This window comes from Anolis carolinensis, chromosome 6, assembly GCF_035594765.1.
Source record: "Anolis carolinensis isolate JA03-04 chromosome 6, rAnoCar3.1.pri, whole genome shotgun sequence".
NCBI classification, from domain to species: domain Eukaryota; kingdom Metazoa; phylum Chordata; class Lepidosauria; order Squamata; family Dactyloidae; genus Anolis; species Anolis carolinensis.
The window spans coordinates 76,026,735-76,048,912 of record NC_085846.1 but is presented as its reverse complement, the minus strand read 5'-3'; the positions used below and the strand labels follow the sequence as shown (position 1 = coordinate 76,048,912).

At 39.5% G+C, this 22,178-nt stretch overlaps 1 protein-coding gene across 6 annotated transcripts in view; it reads right to left on the bottom strand.

The window, feature by feature from the left end:
• Positions 1-22,178, bottom strand: part of thrb (thyroid hormone receptor beta) — a 266,903-nt gene that overhangs the window by 128,180 nt on the left and 116,545 nt on the right. For 3 of the 6 annotated variants that reach the window (XM_062958091.1, XM_062958090.1, XM_008118960.3), the window contains exon 3: positions 12,266-12,303. In XM_062958091.1, coding sequence (XP_062814161.1) covers positions 12,266-12,302 — 37 coding nt within the window. In that variant the 5' untranslated portion in view covers position 12,303. Of the gene's footprint in view, positions 1-10,212; positions 10,313-12,265; positions 12,304-22,178 lie in introns of those variants that run through there. The other 3 variants (XM_062958089.1, XM_008118958.3, XM_008118959.3) reach the window with 2 other exon arrangements.

Genomic DNA, 22,178 nt, shown 5'->3' with positions numbered 1-22,178 from the left:
TAATAAGGAGGGATTAAGGAAAAGCCTATTAAACATCAAATTAGGTTATGATTTTACAAATTAAGCACCAAAACATCATATTATACAACAAATTTGACAGAAAAAGTAGTTCAATGCGCAGTAATGTTATGTTGTAATTACTGTATTTACGAATTTAGCACCAAAATATCACGATATATTGAAAACATTGACTACAAAAACGGCTTGGATAATCCAGAAGCTTGGATAAGTGAGGCTTGGATAAGTGAGACTCTACTGTATATATAAAAGCACAAGCAAATAATGAAAAGAGTAAATAGAACAAATAGTCCAATAATATAATGTCCTCAACAGTTCAGTAGATAGTTCATTAAAGTCTAATAAAGTTGTAATCCACAAACAGGACTTGAATAAATCCAACAAAGAGTCAAAGTCAATTTGTAGTCAGGAGTTGCGAGAATCAGAGACAAGACACAGTAAAAACCATCTGTTGATAATCCACATGAAAGGCAGTCATTGGAAAGCAGCAGGAACAAGATTAACTACGCAAGGTATACTCGAGAATCACAAGGCATGATCCTCAACCGAGAATCCTGGAAACAGCACGGGAACAAGGCAAGGATCAGGAGACTGGAATAGAGATGCGTCTCCCAAGGATGGCAATGTTGACACCGCAACGAAAACAGGGAGCAAGTACCTTTAAGGAAATCTGAAGGCTACCGAGCAGTGAGAGTCAGGACATTCACAGCTTCACATGGGAAAGTAATCATTAGAGCACCTGAGAGCCAAGCATTTACTTCATCTCACAACCTCCCTTCTACTCCTTTCCTGTGAGATAGATTGTCTCCGATCAAAAGACACATCCTCCCCTGCAACAACTCTATCTGGCGAATCCAGCCTTGAGTGAACATCGGAATGTTCCCCAATTAGCTGTTCCTCTGGAATCACAACTTCGGGCACCTGCAAAGCCATTGGGCTCTGATCCAAATCCTGGAGAGGCCCAAAATCCGAATCAGCATTTGAGTCAAACTCCGTCTCCTGTGGACGGCCAGATCCTGACGGCTGAACTATAACAGATAGTGCAACAACATTTGAAAACTGTTCAGAAGCTTCAAGTGGTCCAATGGGTGGCGGCCAGATTCCTCACCGGGGCAGTGTACTGGGAGCATACAACCCCCCTGTCATAGCAGCTCCACTAGCTGCTAGTCAGTTACAGAACACAATTCAGTGCTGGGTTTAGCCTATACAGCCCTAGTGCTGGCCCAGCTTACCTGTTCAAACGCATCTCCCACCTCAGAGGGTAAGAAATTCTGTGGAGGCCCTGCTCTTGATCCCACCTCCATCACAGGTGCAGTTAATGGGAACGAGAGACAGAGCCTTCTCAGTGGTGGCCCCTTGTCTGTGGAACTCCCTCCCCAGCAAAGTTAGATCAGCTTCCTCCCTCCTGACCTTCAGGGAAACAGTAAAAATGTGTCTGCGGGATCAAGCTTTTGGACAGTAACCTGCAGCACAATGAAAGAAATATGGAATAGTGCAATGACAATTGGAACAACAATGGATTATGAGCTTGGATCATGTGGTTTTAATTAGATGGCTTTTTTGGTTTTAATGTTGGTATGTTTTTTAACCTGTTGTTCTAATGTATTTGTGATTTTATTGTATGTATTTTTATGGCATCGAGGGGTGGTACCCTGAGAGGTGAGAAGGGTGGGATGTAAATGTGGTAAGTAAAAAAAATAAAATAATGGATGATGGAGATATTATTTGAGAAACCCCAGACTCCGGAGTCCTATTCTCCCAGCAGGCTTTGGGTTCATTTGAAGTTCATCTCAGGGGACAATGAAGCGCACAGCATTGGCTGGTGGGTTGGGCAGAAGCAGGAATTTCAAAGGACTTTTCCTGGAGCTATTTACCATTCTGGTCACCATCATCATATGGAGCAATATATTTGCCAAGAAAAAGGTCATATTGTTTCTTAACCAAAAACAACATCATAAGATTGCTGGAGAGGAAGAGTCTGAGAATTTCAAAACATTTCTACATATCAGAAACATGTGATAAAATTCTTCAATCTACAGCTGTTTTATAGCCAGCATGATTCTTTATTTTGTTTGTATTGTAGTTTATGGTGTGTCTTTAAGCTTTTTAATGGAAAAACTGGATATGTCTGCTTAAGAATAAAGACAAACAATATAGCAGTCTTGCAATATTTCCCTTTAGTGTACCCATAATTTACATCTAAATCGCCTCTCCATTATCGACATCATTTCAACTGGTTCTGTGACACAATTTTTCAACCTCTGAAATAGTCAAAAAAATGTACCAAAAAAAGAAAGATGCCCAGATTTCAAGCAATCACAAAATAAACCTCAAGGACAACTGCTTTATGCATGGCTGATTCATAGCTCTGGAGCCTACATTTGCTAACAAAGTTGAGTTCATTGCTCGGCCAATCCCATCAACCCCTAAGAGAAGAGAATACTTTGCATAGCCTACAGCCGCTATTGTTAGATGACCCAAGAGAAGACATTGGAAGCACATTGCCAAAGAAGTCTCAATTGATTATCGTCCACATAAAATTAGATCTGTATTAGAGAAAACAATATTTTGAGGAAAAACATATTTCTTCAAGTAAATAGGCTACCAAAACATAATTGCATTGGAAGCAACTGCTATGGTGAATCTCAGAAGGCTTTCTCATTGTTTCTGCCATGAAAGACTTAGCTGCATGACTGTTTTACTGCACAAAAAACAGTTGTTACATGGCTGATATGGGGAGATTCGGAGCACTTTCCCCAAATATAACATTTGTACAGAGCTTTTATATCTTCACAACACTCAAAGAATGATATCTTGTCAAGATAAATGCATGAAAGTAGTTAAGGAAGATCAGAAGCTGGAAAACATTGGAGGCAACTTTGCTGTTACATTCTTGACAACTAGAAAACTACAAAAGCAGATTGCACTGAATTAGGTTCTTTATATTATGTGCCATCAATGCTGACTCCAATTCACGATGACTCTATAATATTCAGAGGGAGTTTGCCATTGCCTTCCTCTAAGGATAAGACCCTCTGACTTTCCTATGGTCACCAGTGGGTTTTTGTGACTCACTAAGAACCTCTTCACATTGGACATTTTTGCCTCGTTTTGCCGTTTATAATAGCAGCAAGGACGGGACCTGCTCTATGCCACCACATGATGCATGGCAGACCCCACCCACAATTTTACCCTCTGAATGTTTAGTTATTATTATTGTCCTGGTTTGAATCCTGTTGATGTGTTTTATTGTTTTATGTAGTTATAATATTTTTAATTGATTGTTCTGTGTTTCAACTTGTATTGTTGGGCTTGTCCCCATGTGAGCTGCCCTGAGTCCCTTCGGGGAGATGGAGGCGGGATATAAAAATAAAGTTATTATTATTATTATTATTATTATTCCTCCCAAAGTAGAGGAGAAGCGCCAAAATGTGCTATCTCTTCCACTATGGGGAAAGAAGTGTAGTATGGGTAACTCCAATTGATGTGATGGCAGAAAGGGCAGCAGTGATGAGGGGAGGAGAGAAGGCATGCAGGGTGCCATGAGCCACCCTGCATGTCTTCCTTTTCGCCAGCAATTCTCGACACAATGGCACAGCCCGAAAGGGCCATGTGAAAAGGTCATAAGAATTCTAACCCTGTTCATGCAGAGTCCCACATCAACAATAATAGTAATAATAATAATAATAATAGTGGTATTTCTTACCTGCCTCTTTTTATAGCTCATGTAATATTTTAAATAATACTAGGGGTCGGGCTGTGGCGCAGGCTGGTGAGCAGCCTGCTGCAATAAATCACTCTGACCATGAGGTCATGAGTTCGAGGCCAGCCCGTGGTGGGGTGAGCACCCGTCAAATAAAAAAAATATAGCCCCTGCTCATTGCTGACCTAGCAACCCAAAAGATAGTTGCATCTATCAAGTAGGAAATAAGTTACGACTTATAAAGTGGGGAGGCAAATTTAACTAATTTACGACGTTGGAATGAGGAAGTGCTGTCACAGTGGATGATGAAGCAGCTGCTCCCCCCTGTGGCCAGAATTGAACATCCCCTCAGGAGAAGGTTAAATTGCCTCTGCGTCTGTCTCGGTTCTATGTATTTATGGGCATTGAATGTTTGCTCTATATGTATATAATGTGATCCGCCCTGAGTCCCCTTCAGGGTGAGAAGGGCGGAATATAAATACTGTAAATAAAATAAATAAATAAATAAATAAATAACACTCAAGTCACACTCTGTACTGGCTCCTCTGATTAACACTAACTTTCCCCTCTAAATTATAAATTCCCAATTTGTTCAGGTTATATAGTGGGATGGAGCAAAGTAGAAACCTCCACAGAATGTCTCTCCCATATGCTGGAGACTGATTAATTGTTACTTTGACACTGTATCTTTCAATTAGAATTGATGATCTTATTACCACCGTGTATTGATGCTCCTTAAAAGAAGAGTGTGGGGGACTGTATTCCACATTCACCATTTTTCCTTCTGCTTACCATAAAGAGTACTGTATTATATTGAGGCAATCCATGATAAAATCTTTAATTATTGTCTTCGTGGACCAGTAACTAGAAGAATGTAATTCATTTATGGCCACACTGGTTTTACAGGAATAAAAGATGACTGCAATCTTTACTGAGAGAAAGCATAGGTCAGTAGTTTGAACACTGGAGTATGATTCTGGATACCAGCGTCTGAATCCCTGCTCAGTCATGGAAGTCCACAGATTGATCTTGGGCCAGTCACTCTTTTTCACCCCAAGGAAAGGGCAAAAACCAAGTGCCATCTTCCCAAACAAATCTCACCACGAAAACCCTATGATATGCCTTAGGGCTGTCATTATACAGTAGAGTCTCACTTATCCGACTTCCGTTTAACCGACACTCCGTATTATCCGATGCCATCTTGTGGTGGATTGGAAACATTGCACCCTTTGCCTTCATTCAATGCATGGCGAGAGTCCCATGTAAAAAAAAACAGGGAGGAGGAGGAAAGCACATCTCCGGAGGGAAGGTAGGTGAATCGCTCCATTCGGGGCCATTTGTATGCAAGGGAGGGAGGAGGGGAAAAAGGAAACGCAGTGGCTCTCCTCTCTCTGCTCTTGGTGCATGCAGAGCCTCGGAGATGTCTCTCCAGCTCAGCCTAGTTTCCAAATCAGTGCGAGAAAAGAGCTCATGATTCGAAGGAAGGAATGGAGGGGAGAGAAGCCAAGGCAGTGGGGCAGGCTGGGCTTCCTGCACACACACACTTTGCTCCAGATCCTCTCTCCCTTCTCCCTTCCTTTTTCACCCCCACGCACTCCCTCTCCCTCCTCCTCCTCTTCCTCCCGCATTTACTTCTGACAGCCTTACAGCAACTTGCACTTCTGGCCTTTTTTTCCTTAGAGGCTATCCAGTCCAGCCCCATTCTGCTAGGCTGGAAGACACAAGCCAAGCCTTCCCAACACAGACCACCAGCTCCAGGTGAGATTCTGGAGACAGTTGACCAATATCAGTGTTTAGCAAACTTTGGTTTTCCAATGTTGCCATTCCTCTATGCTCAATGTGGGATTCTACAGTATATCAGTAGAATCAATAGTATATCAGTGTGTTCCCAACTCTGATCTTCCAGGTGTTTTCAATTTCAAAAATGATGTTTTGGTGCTTAATTTGTAAAACCATAATGTAATTTGATGTTCAATAGGTTTTTCCTTAATCCCTCCTTATTATCCAACATTTTCGCTTATCCAACGTTCTGCCGGCTCGTTTATGTTGGATAAGTGAGACTCTACTGTATGTTGGAAATGTCTTTAAGGCACCCAACAACACTAACCGGATCAATGAATTTCTCCCTCATTTATTTAACACAGAAACAGATAGAACAGGATCACAGAGACATGCCCATTTCTGTTTTGCTTTGTTATTCATTTAAAACATTGTTTCATGCAAATAATTGTAATAATGAAAACATTTTGTGCATATCAATACTAATTTGCTATTTTTCTGTTAGGTGGGTGGCTTACTCAAGTGTTGTGTACATTACCTATTACCTGGCAACAAACGGTGGTCAGGGGAAATAACAAAAGCATCAATATTTCTGGAACAATCTCTTCCCTGACACTGAAAAGCATCACTGTTTGGCTGGTGGAAGGTGCAAAAATGAGTAGTCATTACACTGCCCAAAGCTGAAGCACTTTAAGGACCTCATCACACAGAGATCCAGAAGTTTGGGGACAGCGGGGAAACAGTGAGGCAGTGTCCAGCTTTGTCCCCTTACCGTGGCTGACCGTGGACTGCCATCCCATGACATGATTTCCCGACTGTCCCTGGCTTCCTCTTGTGCTGTCCCTGGTTTCTTCAATGCGCACTGCCAGCACACTACCAGGAGACTTCCGGGACAAAGCCTAACAGAGCCCTACCGGAAGTAGGCCTGTGTCATATGATGGGCTCTGGCAGACTTCATCCTGGCAGCATGCCTGCAGCATACTAGGATGGAGGAAAACCCCGTCTGGTGACGTGGTAAGGCTTAGCTCTTGTCTACAAATCTATTGCAGGATAATAAGTTTTGCTGCTGGGCTTTAGTAGCCAATTTGCTTTCCAAATACTTTGTTTGCATTTCCTAAGTAAAGCAGCAAGGATTGCATAGACACTATATTTCTCCAGTGCTCTCTCGAGAGAGAAGGAAACTAAACCTAGTAATATTGTCCCTGTAATACTCAGAGTGGTGGCTGGCGGAAGTGGGAAGTGCTTAACAGTATTATCATCTTTGCATTCAAATTAATTATACAGTTGCTGTGATGATGAGTCATTTCTCTAGAGCCTCATTTCCCACACATTTCTTTCAAGGCTCCTGAGATTATTTCTGCCTGATAAGATTCCTTCTTGATGCCGCCTCTGCTATTACAGGAAGACCACCCAGTGGATAAGGCTTAATTGGTGCCACTCGTTGGAGATCAGAGCACAAATCAATCTTATCAAGGCTTGCTCTCTGGTGGATATTTTAATGTAAAGAAATGACTTTGAAGAGGGGAAGGGGACATAAAAGCACATTTCCTATCTTTTAATATACAGTATATAGGGTTATTTGATTTTCCTGCCCAGATATCAAGTGCTAATTAATCCATTCATTTCCATATCACTTCCCATAGCCATCTTGATATTATTATTTTTGGGCTAGAAATATTTTTATATAGATTGAGCACCCCTTATCTGGAATTCTGAAACATTCCAGAACTGACCGTATGGATAGCCTGGCTTTCTGATGTCACACAAACTTTGTTTTGTGCATCACATAATTTAAAAATATTATATAAAATTAACCTCAGGCTATATGTATAAGACATATGTGAAATATAAATGTATTTTATGTTTAGGCTTGAGTTCCATTTCCAAGGTATTTCATTATGTGCATGCAGTCCCCAAATTTGAACAAGATAGGTTCTGTAGCTTTGTTCTTCAGTTGAATTTGTATGTAAGTTGGAACAGGTACATTTTTAAATGTAACACCAGCGAAAAATATATATTTACTGTATATCCTCGAGTATAAGCCTAGTTTTTCAGCCCTTTTTTAGGACTGAAAAAAAACTTTCTCGGCTTATACTCGGGTGAGGGTCCTGGTGGGCTTATATTCAGGTCGGCTTATACGCAAGTATATATGGTATGTTTATTATTTTTCTCTATTATTATTGGTATTGTTACATTTATTTTTTTACTCTATTAATTATTATTATTATATTTATTATTTTATTCTATTATTGTTGTTACCTTTACATTTATTTTACTCTATTTTTATTATTTTAATACATTTATTATTTTACTCTATTTATTATTACATTTATTATTTTACTGCATTTATTATTATTAAATTTATTATTTCACTCTATTATGTTTAAAAGGATTCATAAGCACATTTACATTGAAGAAGATGAAAATAATGATTTAATCAGAGTTGAACAGTCATATCTTAAATTACAGTTTGATATAAAGAGTCAAAAACATTTAAACTACTGATGCCTCAATTAATGTAATTTTATTGGTATCTCGGCTTATACTGGAGTCAATGTTTTCCCAGTTTTTTTGTGGTAAAATTAGGTGCCTCGGCTTATATTTGGGTCGGCTTATACTAGAGTATATACGGCAGGGGTCCCCAAACTTTTTAAACAGGGGGCCAGTTCACGATCCTTCGGACCATTGGAGGGCCAGACTATAGTTGGCCACCAAGCAATAACAACAACAACAACAACAACAACAATAAAGAGGGTTGGAAGAGACCCTTTGGGCCATTGAGTCAAGCCCCCTTCTGCCTTTGGGCACCAAAAGCACAAGCAAAGCACCCCTGACAGATGGCATCCCAGCCTCAAATATTATAATAATAATAATAATAATAATAATAATAATAATAATAATAATAATAATAATAATAATAGTAAAGGCCACCCTACTGGGATCTGAGCGCGTCACCCGAAAATACATCACACAGTCCTAGACACTTGGGAAGTGTTCAACTTGTGATTTTGTGATACGAAATCCAGCATGTTTATCTTGTTTGCTGTGTCATACAATAAAATAATAATTGGAAGAGAAGACGAGAACCTTTGGGTCATTAGACCAACCCCCTTCTTTTGTGCCGTGGGGGCCGGTTAAATGGCTTCGATGGGCCGCATGTGGCCCCCGGGCCTTAGTTTGGGGACCCCTGATATACGGTATATGTTTTAGCTTTATATATATAGTTTTGGATAGCACAGGGAAGGGTTAATACCTCTGTGGTGTTTGTTTTGTTTTGCAGTCTGTGCCCCTGTTCAGAAGATTTCACCTCACTTTCTGTCCCTGTGATAACTGGATTTTGAAAAAAAAATTCACTTGTTGTGGAAACAAGGATTGGTGATAAACCTTCAGTTGAGACATCTTTGATAACCCTTTCAGGAGTGAATTTCCCTTCTGAGGAATAGATTTCTCTCACTTCTTGTTATCTCACCCCCATTCTTAACTATGATTCATATGTAAATCAGATTTTTGTAACGCGGGGACTGCTTGCACATATATGCAAATACAAGAATTTCAAATCTGAAAAAATAATCTGAAATCTTAAACACTTATGATCCCAGGCACTTCAGGTAACGAATACTTAACCTGTTTGACTGTATGGTCATCATAGTAGATGGGAGGAAAAGCAGGAGGAACACTTTTGAAGTGGTTGTGAAAATATTAATAATTTAATATATATACTATCTATATATATAAAAGGGTAATGAAATTTTGGCCTAGGACAAAACAACAAAACTACACATCCCAGAAACACTAAACTTGGCAGCACAACATCCATGCCTCTACGTTCATACAACAAAAAGCTCCAGCTACTCCAGAAAACGGCCAGGCTTTGAGACTGCAAGGCTATTCACTGCTATTCCACCTGGCCAACAAAGGATTCCCATAAGCCACAGCAATGCCTGGCCAGGTAAAGCTAGTTAATCTATATAATCTATGAAAAAAATCATCATGGCCTGAAAAGCTTTTATTTTTTTTTTGCACTGCAACTTCCACAATCCCTCAGTCAGTGCTTCCTTATGATGTTATGTGCATAACCAACATTATGTATGGATATTCCAGATATGTAACTTATCAGGAGGATATATTACAAACTGACTTCACCTTTTCCTAAACTTGCATATAATTCATTTCGCATTTCTTACCTGTCAAATACCAAATGTCTGCTGAAAGAAAATTGACCTGATTCACTTAATTGTATTCCTGCGTCAGCCTACCTCCCTATGCACCACTTTTCTGACAACGTATAAACAACATATGGTCATCATGGCTATCAATTTAACAGATGTTCTGGGTGCCACAGATAGCTAAGGTTTCTTTCAACATTAACATTATTTCAACCTATAAAGTAATTCTCTATAAAAAATATTTGGATGGGAAAAACAAGAACAGGCAAGCCAAAGTATATGAACTGGATTCCATTATAAATGCCACATGCCAGTTTCCCACATGAGGAGGTGCACCACTGATTGGCCTGTGAGCATGAACACTCCTTCTTATTCTCCAGAAAGTTTTCTTGGCAGGAATATAAGGCTCTTGTTATTAATTTCTTAAATGTTCTTAATGAAAAGCTATAGCAGGTATTTTTTATTGTCATCATTCCTCTTCCCTATCAACGGAACCCTTTGGTGTTCTCACACACTGCCACAGTGCACATTTAGAGCATGACTCACCATTTCATGTACTGAGTCAGGCTTTTGTTCCATCTAGCTCAGTAATATCTCCACTGAGTTATCTCCAGGGTTTTCAGGAATGGACCTTTCCCAGCTCTTCCTGGAAATACCAAAGGTCAAACTAATATCCGTCTACATACATAGCATGGGTTCTATCAGTGAGTCTTTCCCCCAAAATAGGTTTATTCGAATAAACCTAGTATATACTCATGTACAAGTCTAGAAATTTTAATCAAAAAATCAATTCACAAAACTTGGGCCGAATTATCCCCAGATTAGTGTAAGTACTGTACCTTAGCTCTTACGATTTCATCACATGGGCAAAATTGCCCGTTCTATGACAGTCCGATCTAACTTCTGGCACAGAGCCCAACGGATCCCATCACATGATGTCAATCTACTTCTGGCAGGGCTCTGTGCCGGAAGTGAAGTTGAACTGTCACAAGAGGCAATGTTGACAACAAAGGTGGCTTCCCGTGTTGCATAGAAAAAAACGGGGTAAGATGGGCAGTAACGCTTCCCGCATGGGATAAGGCGAGGGGCAATGTGGGGCACAGAACTCCAGGTTCCCCATATTTATTTATTATTATTATTTATTTAATTTATATACCGCTCTTCTCCCCCAGGGGGACCCAGAGCGGTCTTACATAATGGCAAGATTAATGCCACATATAATACAAAATATAGTAAAACAAACAATCGTAAAAACACACTTAAAAACAATATCATACCCCATTTAAAACAGTAAAACACTGTGTGACCATTACAACAGGGCCATGCCCCTCGGATTCTCCACACTCCATGGTGACCCCCCCCCCCCCGCTAATACCTGCAATTGTGACCTCAATGTGATGAGGTCCTTATTCTCTTCTATGAATAGAGTGGCAAAAGGCAATGGTTTATGCCCTCATAACACTCAGGGCCGTAGCCAGAAAATTTTTTTGGGAGGGATCCACCCACCCCCCAGGTTCAGACCTGTCAATATCTGCTTGAGATAGTGCCTGGAGGGACTCTTAATTTTTTGCGTTTCATAGACTTAGCATGGGGATTTGGTTAACCAGTTAAAATTCATGAGTAAACCAGGTTTTTTTTTTAACCTGAAAAATTTCGGGGGGGGGGGGTTGAACCCCTACCCCCCCCCAGGCTACAGGACTGATAACACTCACCTAAAAGAGCATCCTTGGATGCTTTCACCCTGCCTTCTGGATGGAGCCCCATGCCAGCCATCACATGACGTCATGTGACTTCAAGTGAAGGCTCTGTGCCCAACCAGGTTGAAAGCATCTCTGGAGACTTCCCCCACAACATGGTCCTCTCTTTCCTCTCCAAAGCATCCCACTTTGCCTGGCCTTTGTGATGGGGCCCCAAGTGTATCCCAGGAAAACTTAAAAGAACCATAAATGTCTCCTTACTCTCTCCATTTTGGTGCTGTGTCTGGTCTTTTTGCCTGGTGAGGGGTGAGATGGCATTGGTGCTTTCCCCTCTCTGCAGAATGACCCTTAGTTTATCCATGGGTCATATCAAAATCCATAATTTTGGCCCTCAAGACTACCCTCACTTCCCGTTAGTTACAGCCTGAAAGATCTGTGGGATTTTTTTACTACATCTTGACCACATGGTGGTTCAAAATTTTGACAACTCCATGCTCTATCAGACACATTATTCAGAGGCCAAAATGCATTTCTTTATTCCAGAACATTAGGCCGCCCTCCTGTTTAACACCATTTCTCCAAATGCTGATAAGCTCCTTGTTTGGGCAACAACTTATTTTATTAGTTTTATCTAATGTTTTATCTTTGCCTGTTGTCTGCTTTTGAATTATTGTTGTTGCTCTTTTGCAATGCTGCTGTATTTCAGTTTTAATTGCTCTTAGCTGCCCTAAATAGTGTGTACACTCAGAATGTATAGTTTTTCAGTGAATGAATACAAAAAAAATGTTAATCGGCATGAAGAACCATTTTTACACTTGGCTAATATCCCATAATCCAATTCAAAGGAGAGTATTTCAAATTGTACATCTCTTCCCACACTTTTTGCCCCCAAGATCACTTACTTTGATCAGAAAGTTGAAGTCCTGGAATCTCCCGCATGCTGTGGAGAGAAGAGAAGAAATTCATTAACTATTTTGTAATATGTGTTGATGTGCAACCTAGTGATTCTAAGAATGTTAATGCACCCCGCTTACGAAATTTAGCTACACTTTTGTTTTTTAAAATGCTCCTAAAAGCTGTAGGTCCGTTAACAATGTGGGAAAAAGCACTATTCACAATTTAATTTGGGCAAAAAAGATCAATTCTCAATTTCTGTCTTATCTTATCAGCTTTTGATATAGCTTTTTGCCTTGGAGCTCATTAAAATTTAAAGAATGGGAGACCTTGTGCCTACGATCAAACATGGAAACCACATGTAGCTTTCAAACCCTCGTCTTGATAACAGATTTACAAAATGAAGCTCTAAAACTGAGAAAAGAACATTTGAAACCACAATGAATGACTGAAAAATCAGGTGGTGACCATACCATACCCAAAAGCTTCCAAAGCAAATCCCAGAAACTTTGATGAGCTATCTTGTGCTTTTGAATACTGAAAGATTTTGATAGAAGACTACTTAGCAATCCAATGCCATTGAAGAGTAGCCATGATTCCTCCCAACAGGGCTATTTATCAATTTGTTTCATCTATTGCTCAGGTGGTCATATGATAATCACAATGTTTTCATTAAATATGTTTAAGGAAGAAGCGATTGAAAGTACTGCAAATCCCATCATCTGTGGTCCATCATCCCGCAAACGGCACCAGGACATAAAGTGGGTCATGGGGGTTAAGTGTGCCAAGTTTGGTCCAGATCAGTCCTTCGTGGCGGTCACAATAGCCTGTGAAAGCGGCAGCCAGTCAGAAAGCTGCCACATACACAGATACATACCCACAAACAAACAAACATACATATAAACACTGACTTTTATTATAGACTAGCTTGGGGACCCGGCGGTGCCCGGGTTATTAGTAGATGGCATTGAGTTGTTTGGGGATGTGAGGAAATATCACTTAAGTTTGGTCCAGATCCGTCATCAGCTCGGTTCAGTGCTGTCTGTATAAGGGTGAACTACAACCCCCAAAGCCAAAGGTCAATCATCCCAAAACCCTGCCTGTATGCTCAGTTGGGCATTATGAGGCAGTGTGGTAAGTTTGGTCCAGATTCGAAGTCGGCTGGGTTCAGTGCTGTCTGCATAAGGGTGAACTACAACTCCCAGAGCAAGAAGTGAGTGATGCTACTTGGTCCATCCTCCCCCAATCTGCTCCAGGATTTCATGGGGGTTCTGTGTGCCAAGTTTGGTCCAGTTCTGTCAATGCTGGGCATCACAGTGGCCTGTGGGAGTCGTAGCAATTGAAAGTACTACAAATCCCATCACCCATGGGTCATCGTCCCCCAAATGGAACCAGGCCGTAAAGTGCATCATGGGGGTTAAGTGTGCCAAATTTGGTCCAGATCCGTCATTCCTGGTGGTCTCAGTGGCCTGTGATAGTGGCGGCCAATCAGAAAGCTGCCACATACACAGATACATACACCGCCCGCCCGCCGCATACAAACATTGACTTTTATTATATATATAGATATAGATATAGATATATAGATAGATATAGATGATGGAGTCCACAGACACACACTTCAAAGTGGTGATGGTGGGAAAAGCAGAACTTTCCTCTTACTTTACTAGTAACCAATCTAAAAGATAAATAAGATGTGTTGGCCTTTTTGTTTATATGTTTGTTAAATGAGACTCAACAATTTTAAATTCAGTCAAAGTAAGCTTGAAGTTATTTCCCATTTTAAACAATTTTGGTAAATTGTTCTTAGTCCAGAACGTTGTGTTCTTGAAAGAGCCCAAAGCACACTTTCTAGGGAGGTGATAGAGACACGGCAAATGTTTATTTGTTGCTTTTATAATAAAAGCCCTTTGGTTTGTTGTGACTTTGAGAAGAGGTTTGGTTTCACAGAAGCAAATGTGCAGCCAAGAAAGGGATCTTTGGATCTGCCATTAGGTTTCTCAATTAAAAAGAAAGAAATTAGGCAAGATCACATGTGGGTTAATAGATTTCTATTTCCCAATTTCTGGCATATTAGTAATGTAGGGAAATGATAAAAATGTGTTTCTTTTCTTTTCAGGAATATATTTGGGTTATTTATCCATGTTGATTTCATTAGCACCAAAGGGTGCTACACTTGTATCTATGCAACAAGGAAAGCACACACAAACATCCCAACTACAAAACACTTTTCTAACTGTTTTGTTTTCACAAAAGGGAAAAGGGACTTGCTGGTACTTCCTTTCTAAATATGCAAAAGCTCTCCTTTCAGACAAGCCAACTGTCAAAACTGTACCAAAGTGTGGAAAAATAAATCTGGCAAGATGGCTGGCAACCCACCACAGTTTCCAAACCTCTGCTTTAGAGAATTCCACAGCATAGCTTTTGCCATCAGTCGACAAATGGAACAAAATGAAATTAGCAAATAAATATAACACAACGCCAAACATTAAAGGAAACCTTCATTTATGTTTTCAATTCGGGTGCAGAGTTAGAAAAAGACCACTCTGCACGTTTCAAAGCTGGCTAAGAACAGTGCTATTGGCAGGTACCACCAAGATTTCCCCTTCCCCAAATTCCTAGAATTATTTTCCACCTTATTTCTTTTAAAGTCCCACTTTTGAAAAATTAATAATACAACACATAATAAAATAAATATTTATACACCACCACCATCTCCCCAAAGGGACTCGAAACTGCTCACAAAAGTACTTCAAGTGCCGCACATAAACAGTACATAAGCATAGAAACGGTGACAGAAGTATAAAAACAACAGCACACATAAAATCCCAACTGATAAAATTATAAAAATTATAAAAATTCCTAACACACAGTAGAACCTGCAAATATAGCTGGCTATCTGCAGTAACAAATCAAAGTAAGGAGTTACGCAATTGGTGGATCCTCAAACTGACCATAGGTTACACAGGGCAATATGCAATGATAAACACATGACACAGTGTTCAGGAGCTAAATCATATCATTCAAAGAAAGAGATTGAAATGTTTACTTTTGTTTTGTACTACATCTGCCCGAATTCTCCAATCAATATAACAATTTTGGCCAAGGAATTTTGAGAGCTATTACAGAAAGAGTGACTTTTTCCAGACTCTCCTCTTATAATGAAAAATCTTTGCTTATTTTCAGTTGTATGAAAGACTCAATTCAATATGTGGATTTAATATTTTAAAGCCTTTTAGGTCTTGCCTGTTCATGCCAAACAAGTCCAAAAGGACCAAAAGGGGACAGGTTCAAATCCTGGGAGCGGAATGAGCGCCCGCTGTTAGCCCCAGCTCCTGCCAACCTAGCAGTTTGAAAACATGCAAATGTGAGTAGATCAATAGGTACCACTTTGGCAAGAAGGTAACGGCGCTCCATGCAGTCATGCCGGCCACATGACCTTGGAGGTGTCTACGGACAATGCCGGCTCTTCGGCTTAGAAATGGAGATGAGCACCAACCCCCAGAGTCGGTTACGACTGGACTTAACGTCAGGGGAAACCTTTACCTTTACCTTATATTTGCTTGATAGGTTTTAATGGAAAAACACTAGATAAATAAAATACCATTAAAATGTAAAAAAAAAACCCTAAATATTAAAATACATAAAAATTAACAAATCAAAGAGAAATAAGGATGATGAAATAAAGAAAATGCAGCACAAATTTAATTAAACACCCCTTCCTTTGCAATCCGCCTGTTACCACAATCATCCTAAATACAATCCATTGGATGTCAGTCTGTTCCAACAGGAAGGTTATAACCTATACAGCTCTATGCGGCTTAGGTCCTGACTACTTGACATACTATCACCTGATAAGGAAACCACATGAGAGGCCTTTCTCTCAGGTGCTCTGAGCGATGTTCCAGTCCACAAGTGTCCTACGCATTGGGTAGTAAAAATGCCAAAGCTGTTGACTAGTTCATTCATCCCAGGTCAGTCACAGGTTATCCAACAAGATGAAGGGAAAGCCAAAAGAATGGCCATCAGCCAGTCTACTGTTTGTTATAAAAGGTCAGCAGTTCAGATCCAAGAAATAAATGCAAGGAGCAAAATGAGTCATAGTTAGTCCAAGGTCAAGAAAATCAAAATGCCAAAGAGTACTGTCAGTCACTTAGACAAGATAGTTGTAACAGAAACTCTAGAAAGCTCCTGGGTAGTGACTGTTTAGGTCATCGTCTCCTATTTAGCAACCACCAGAACCAATGCAACTTCTCACTATCTCTTTGTCTTCAGTGTCTTTCTCCAGCTCCCCAGACTTAAGAAAGATCGCTATCATCATGGGATGCACATTCCTGGACATCTGACTCCTCTGTGTCTGAACTGTCTAACCGCAGAGGATGAGTTATGACATACACCACCTTCACAGGTATGGCTAGTGAGAACATGAGAGGAACGTATCCTGTTATTTCTACCTCTGGTACCAACATTTCTGTGAATGAAGTAAATACATCTACTTTGTTAACTATGGCAGTACAAATATTTGCCTTTGCCTACAGGCAAGGTATTGAAGGAAAGCATTGGGTGCCACATTGCTTGCCCAGAATCCCTTAGCTAACCTGTTTTATCCAGTTGTGGAAGAGATACATTCCCATGGCTAAGTTTAAAGAGCCAACTACTGTCTCTTATGTGCAGAAAAGAATAGGTCCTGCCTTGTTCTTTCCCTCAGGCAGTGGAATTTCTTGGGCAGGCATGTGGCTTAGCATCTGCTTTTCAATGTTATCTGCTTCTTCTGGTCTGCACTTCAACTGCTCTTCCCTCTCAGTGGTCTAGATACAAAATTATTCCAAGGTACAGCAAAATGCGACGGGTGATCTATTCTTCATGTACTTGACTGGCACTGCTTTGTGTGGATTTGAACTGTGGCCCTCTTCTCCCAAAAGATTTATGCTGAAAGAACAGTGTGTGGGTGGACAGACAAAACAACACTCCTACATTAATTGGAAAAATGTTTGAGAAACATTCAGAAGTGGAAAAGCTGAAAGACAATTCTTACAACAACAGTCAAAATCCCAGAAACATTGGTCAAAATCTTTTCCCTAATTTTAGCACTCAGAACACCAATGTTTATTCAGAAATAAGCCTCAGTGGTTTCAGTGGTGCCTACTTCGAAATAGTCGTGTTCATGATTGCTGTTGTCTGGCCCACAGCTACAACTCTAATGGATTTATTAACCTCAATATCCATCACATGTCAACTTCTCAAACTATTAGGATCATGGGATATGTTACTAATAATTCTGTGTCAGTAGGCAGAGTTGGAACAAGACTTGCTGCTGCTTGAAATGAAGAACAACATCCTCCTTTCCATTTCTTTACATAGTGAAGCTCACTAGTCTCATAGTACTGTCTGTCTGTCCGTCCGTCCGTCCATCCATCCATCTACACACACACACACACACACACACACACCCATTTTCCTCTAAGAAGCTCCAGGCAGAATATATGGCTTTCCTTCTTATCCACATTTTCATAAGAGTCTTATGCGGTATGTGAGAAAGAGCAACTGATCCAGATAATCACTCAAACTTACTACCGTATATACTCAAATATAAGCCGACCCGAATATAAGCCGAGGCACCTAATTTTACCACAAAAACTGGGAAAACTTATTGACTCAAGTATAAGACAAGGGTGGGAAATGCAGCAGCTACGGATCAAATTCAAAAATAAAAATGGATATTAATAAAATTGCATTATTTGAGGCATCAGTAGGTTAAATGTTTTTGAAAATTTATATTAAACTGTAATTTAAGATAATAATAAGACTTTAATAAGATAAGATTATCCAACTCTGAATACCTATATACTCAAGTATAAGCCGGCCAGGACCCTCACTCGAGTAAAAGCCGAGGGGAGCCTTTTCAGCCCTAAAAAAGGGCTGAAAAACTAGGCTTATACACGAGTATATAAGTACTTTTTGAGGCCCAGGGAACAGGAAATCTCCAGGCATTACAATTCTACTTTTTTGCACTCAAATTGCCTGTGGTTCAAACCTGCAAGCAGACTGGTCCCTACAAAAATTAATGGAAAAAATATTTGCCCTGTAGGCCATGCGATTCCAGGATTTTGAGAGTTCTGAGGAAATTGAAATCACATTGCTCTAGGATTGAAACCTGGCATTAATTAGACCCATGGCTTTTATACAATGACAACAAAAAATCTGTTTGGCACCTTATTTTCCTAATCCACATTGACCCTGGAGTAACCCCATTAACACCACACATATTACACACGTTGAAGTGAGACCGCCATCACTAGTCACACATCTTTCTGGAGAACTCACCCCACTGTTAGGGCCACAGTCTATATCTCCAATTCTTCAAATTACTTTTGGTCATAGGGTCATAGTTGCACTGCTTTCCCCCCCCCCCCCCATCACACATATGAATACACTGATATACCAGGCGGCATGTATCCACACACATGTGTCGATTTTAAAAATAAATTTTAAATTCAACCCAAGAAGCAACCACTTCCTGGCAGGCTGTTCAGCCCACCACTGACTCTCCTCCCACCACACAGCAAAGTGATGCCACCTGGAGAGCCAGTCCAATGCCAAAGAAAAAAATCTGGATTTTTTGTAAAATCACATGATAAAAGACAGTGTTGCTTTAATTGGATTGAAGTCGAAGAACCACATTACAAGCAAATTGTCAAGAACATTGCATGCCAGGATCACAGTGCCTATAAGGTGAATACCTTGTTTTCAGTCCATGTAGACAGGCTCCCTTTCACGTTTCACATTCTGAGAAAACTTGAATTTTGTACTATATATAGTAAAAAAGCTTCAGTGCGTGTGCCACTTGAATGAGAAAACAGTCAGCCAGCAAAATTTCTTTTAAAATGCCTTGCTGTCTTTTGAAGGACTAGAAACAGTGAAACACCTCTGGGTTAAGCTTCAATTTGTTCGCCTTAATCCAGTTGATTACTAAAGTCACACACTGCTTTAGAACTAGGCACGGCTTCCTTGGCTTTAGATAGAAAAGACAAATAGGGTTGAGTGGATATTGGATGTCATGAACGTTACATATGGTGCTGAACCTCAAACCGCTCAAAATGCTGAACCGGCAACTTGCCCAAGAGGGTTCGTGTATTATTAATAGTGTTGTGCATTTGTATGGAATTGCTATCAATTTCTGTATGTTCCATTCGTATTGCCCTGTTTTCTTTTCAGGCGCAGATTCCGAAAATGAGCGCCTATACAAATGGCATTTTTTAAAAGGTCTGAAAAAAATGAATATTTTTGTGTCTGCCAGGGCTGCAGGCCCTGGAAGGTACAGGCACTTCTCCCCCTTAACTGTGTAAAGCAAAGGGGGAAAAACCTTACTGTAACTCCATCAACCTGTATGTTCTGTGTCCACACATGCCAATTGAGTTACTTTAGGGGTTTTTTTTCCTTTTGCTTTACACAGTTAAGGGGGGAGAAGTGCCCATACCTCCCAGGCCTGCAGACTTGGTAGGCATGAAAATCAGACAACAGTTACCATTCCCACGTTTCATTCATTTAATTGGTGTTTCCGTACTGGGGGGTGGGGGGTGGGGGTGTATCATTTTATGCATTTCAAATAAACAAAACAGTACAAAAACACAAATGAAACAGATGAAGCAATAACTGAGCCCATGTCTACATATTAAACAGTAAGAGGAACAAGGCTCCACAGGACAAAGGCCATACCATTAAACATAAATCCCCCAGCACCATCTTCTGAACTTGTATTCCACGAAAAACCATGCATAAAGCTAGACTGAAATATATATAAACAACCCATGTCCTCCGAGACCTAGTAGCATTATACATTTGAACCACTGCACAAAATATATATTCATTCCAACAATTGTTCTGCTGCATACAAATTGAATAAAGTGACAGGAATAAAATGACATAACTCAAGTGTTATCAGAAACATTGAGTCTTTTTTAAAAAGGGGGGTCTAAGAAATTATCTGTTTAATTAATTCAGGTTTCCCAAATGCAAATACTTCAGTGCTTTAATATACAATATATTTGCAGGAATTGTAATATACAGTAGAGTCTCACTTATCCAAGCCTCGCTTATTCAAGCCATTTTTGCAGTCAATGTTTTCAATATATCATGATATTTTGGTGTTAAATTCATAAATACAGTAATTACAATATAACATTACTGCATATTGAACTGCTTTTTCTGTCAAATTTGTTGTAAAACATGATGTTTTGGTGCTTAATTTGTAAAATCATAACCTAATTTGATGTTTAAGAGGCTTTTCCTTAATCCCTCCTTATTATCCAAGATATTCGCTTATCCAAGCTTCCGCCGGCCCGTTTAGCTTGGATAAGTGAGACTCTAATGTAGATTCAAATCCAAGTCTTTGGACAATAAAATAATGGCTGTTAGTGGAGGGAAATTCTGCCTGGTGAAACAGATGAATGAGATGTCAACTGGCCATGTGTATCTATTTGCAACTGTTTTGTACTTTTTTTCCCCGTGTCATCCAATAAATAGCTGGCTCTGAGTATCTCTTTGGTCAGTTTTCTGAAATTTTTTATCTAGATTCTCAATAAATATACATCTAACAGATGCACTGAAACAAACAGCCCTACTGAATGTCATCATAATTTCTCATGGAACTTAACTGAATTATTTTGTAGGCACTTACAATAATGTAATCTCATTCTTTGTGCTTTAAAAATCTCCTGCTCTTGTTTTTCACTAAACAACAGAGAAGAATGAGGGCTGCTGATCAAATATTTATCCATTTGGTTTGAATTATATTTATGAAATCCTGGATGACTGCTTTAACCTGGAAAGACACACAATAACAAAGAGAACTCTGATGATATTTCTTGAAGTCTCAGTGGACTGAAATCATGTACTTTGATCACACTGGCATTCATGTGGTAATTAAATACTTTCCACATTCCAGGGGTCCTAATATTTAGTGTCAATGGAAAACACAACCAAATTTTAAATAATGTTTAATATGAGCTTTGTTCTTAGTAAACAAGGATCTCGGCTTATTCAGGGTTACAATATAAGCTGTGAAAATATACTTTTGGGAGTACAGCTCCCAGAATTTTTCAGTCACCATATAATAGTCTCAAAAGTAATACAGTAGAGTCTCACTTATCCAACACTCGCTTATCCAACTTTCTGGATTATCCAACACATTTTTGTAGTCAATGTTTTCGTAAATACGGTAATTACAACATAACATTACTGCGTATTGAACTACTTTTTCTGTCAAATTTGTTGTATAACATGATGTTTTGGGGCTTGATTTGTAAAATCATAACCTAATTTGATGTTTAATAGGCTTTTCCTTAATCCCTCCTTATTATCCAACATATTTGCTTATCCAACGTTCTGCCGGCCCTTTTATGTTGGATAAGTGAGACTCTACTGTATATCCAAATTCTGGATTCTGCAACCTATGGAGTACCTGACCATAAATTATCTCCAACATTTTCCTAAAGTCTGATCATTGCACAGAGAGCAGAAAATGTCCAACATTTTTATGGAATGAGTTAGAACTATGGACTATAGAACTATTTTTTACCATAAGTTCATATAGAAAGATTTAGCAATAAGTTCATAACAAAATGACCAAGAAATCTATTTGTTAGGACTCCAAGTAAATGTGATGAAAAAATGAGTTCAACACATATAAAACAAGATACCGTAGATTAAAAGATGACAATGTTTGACATATATTTTTGTTCAAATTTCAACAAAATGTAAAGCCCAATTCCCTTCATTTGATAGTAACTTCTTCAATATACCATTTTGGAATTATTTGCTAAATGGCTATGTGCCACTATTCATCACAGAATTTCACAGTAATTCAAGCACTAAAAGAAACTAGTAGCACCATACAAACTACTCCAATAAAGGCAACAATTA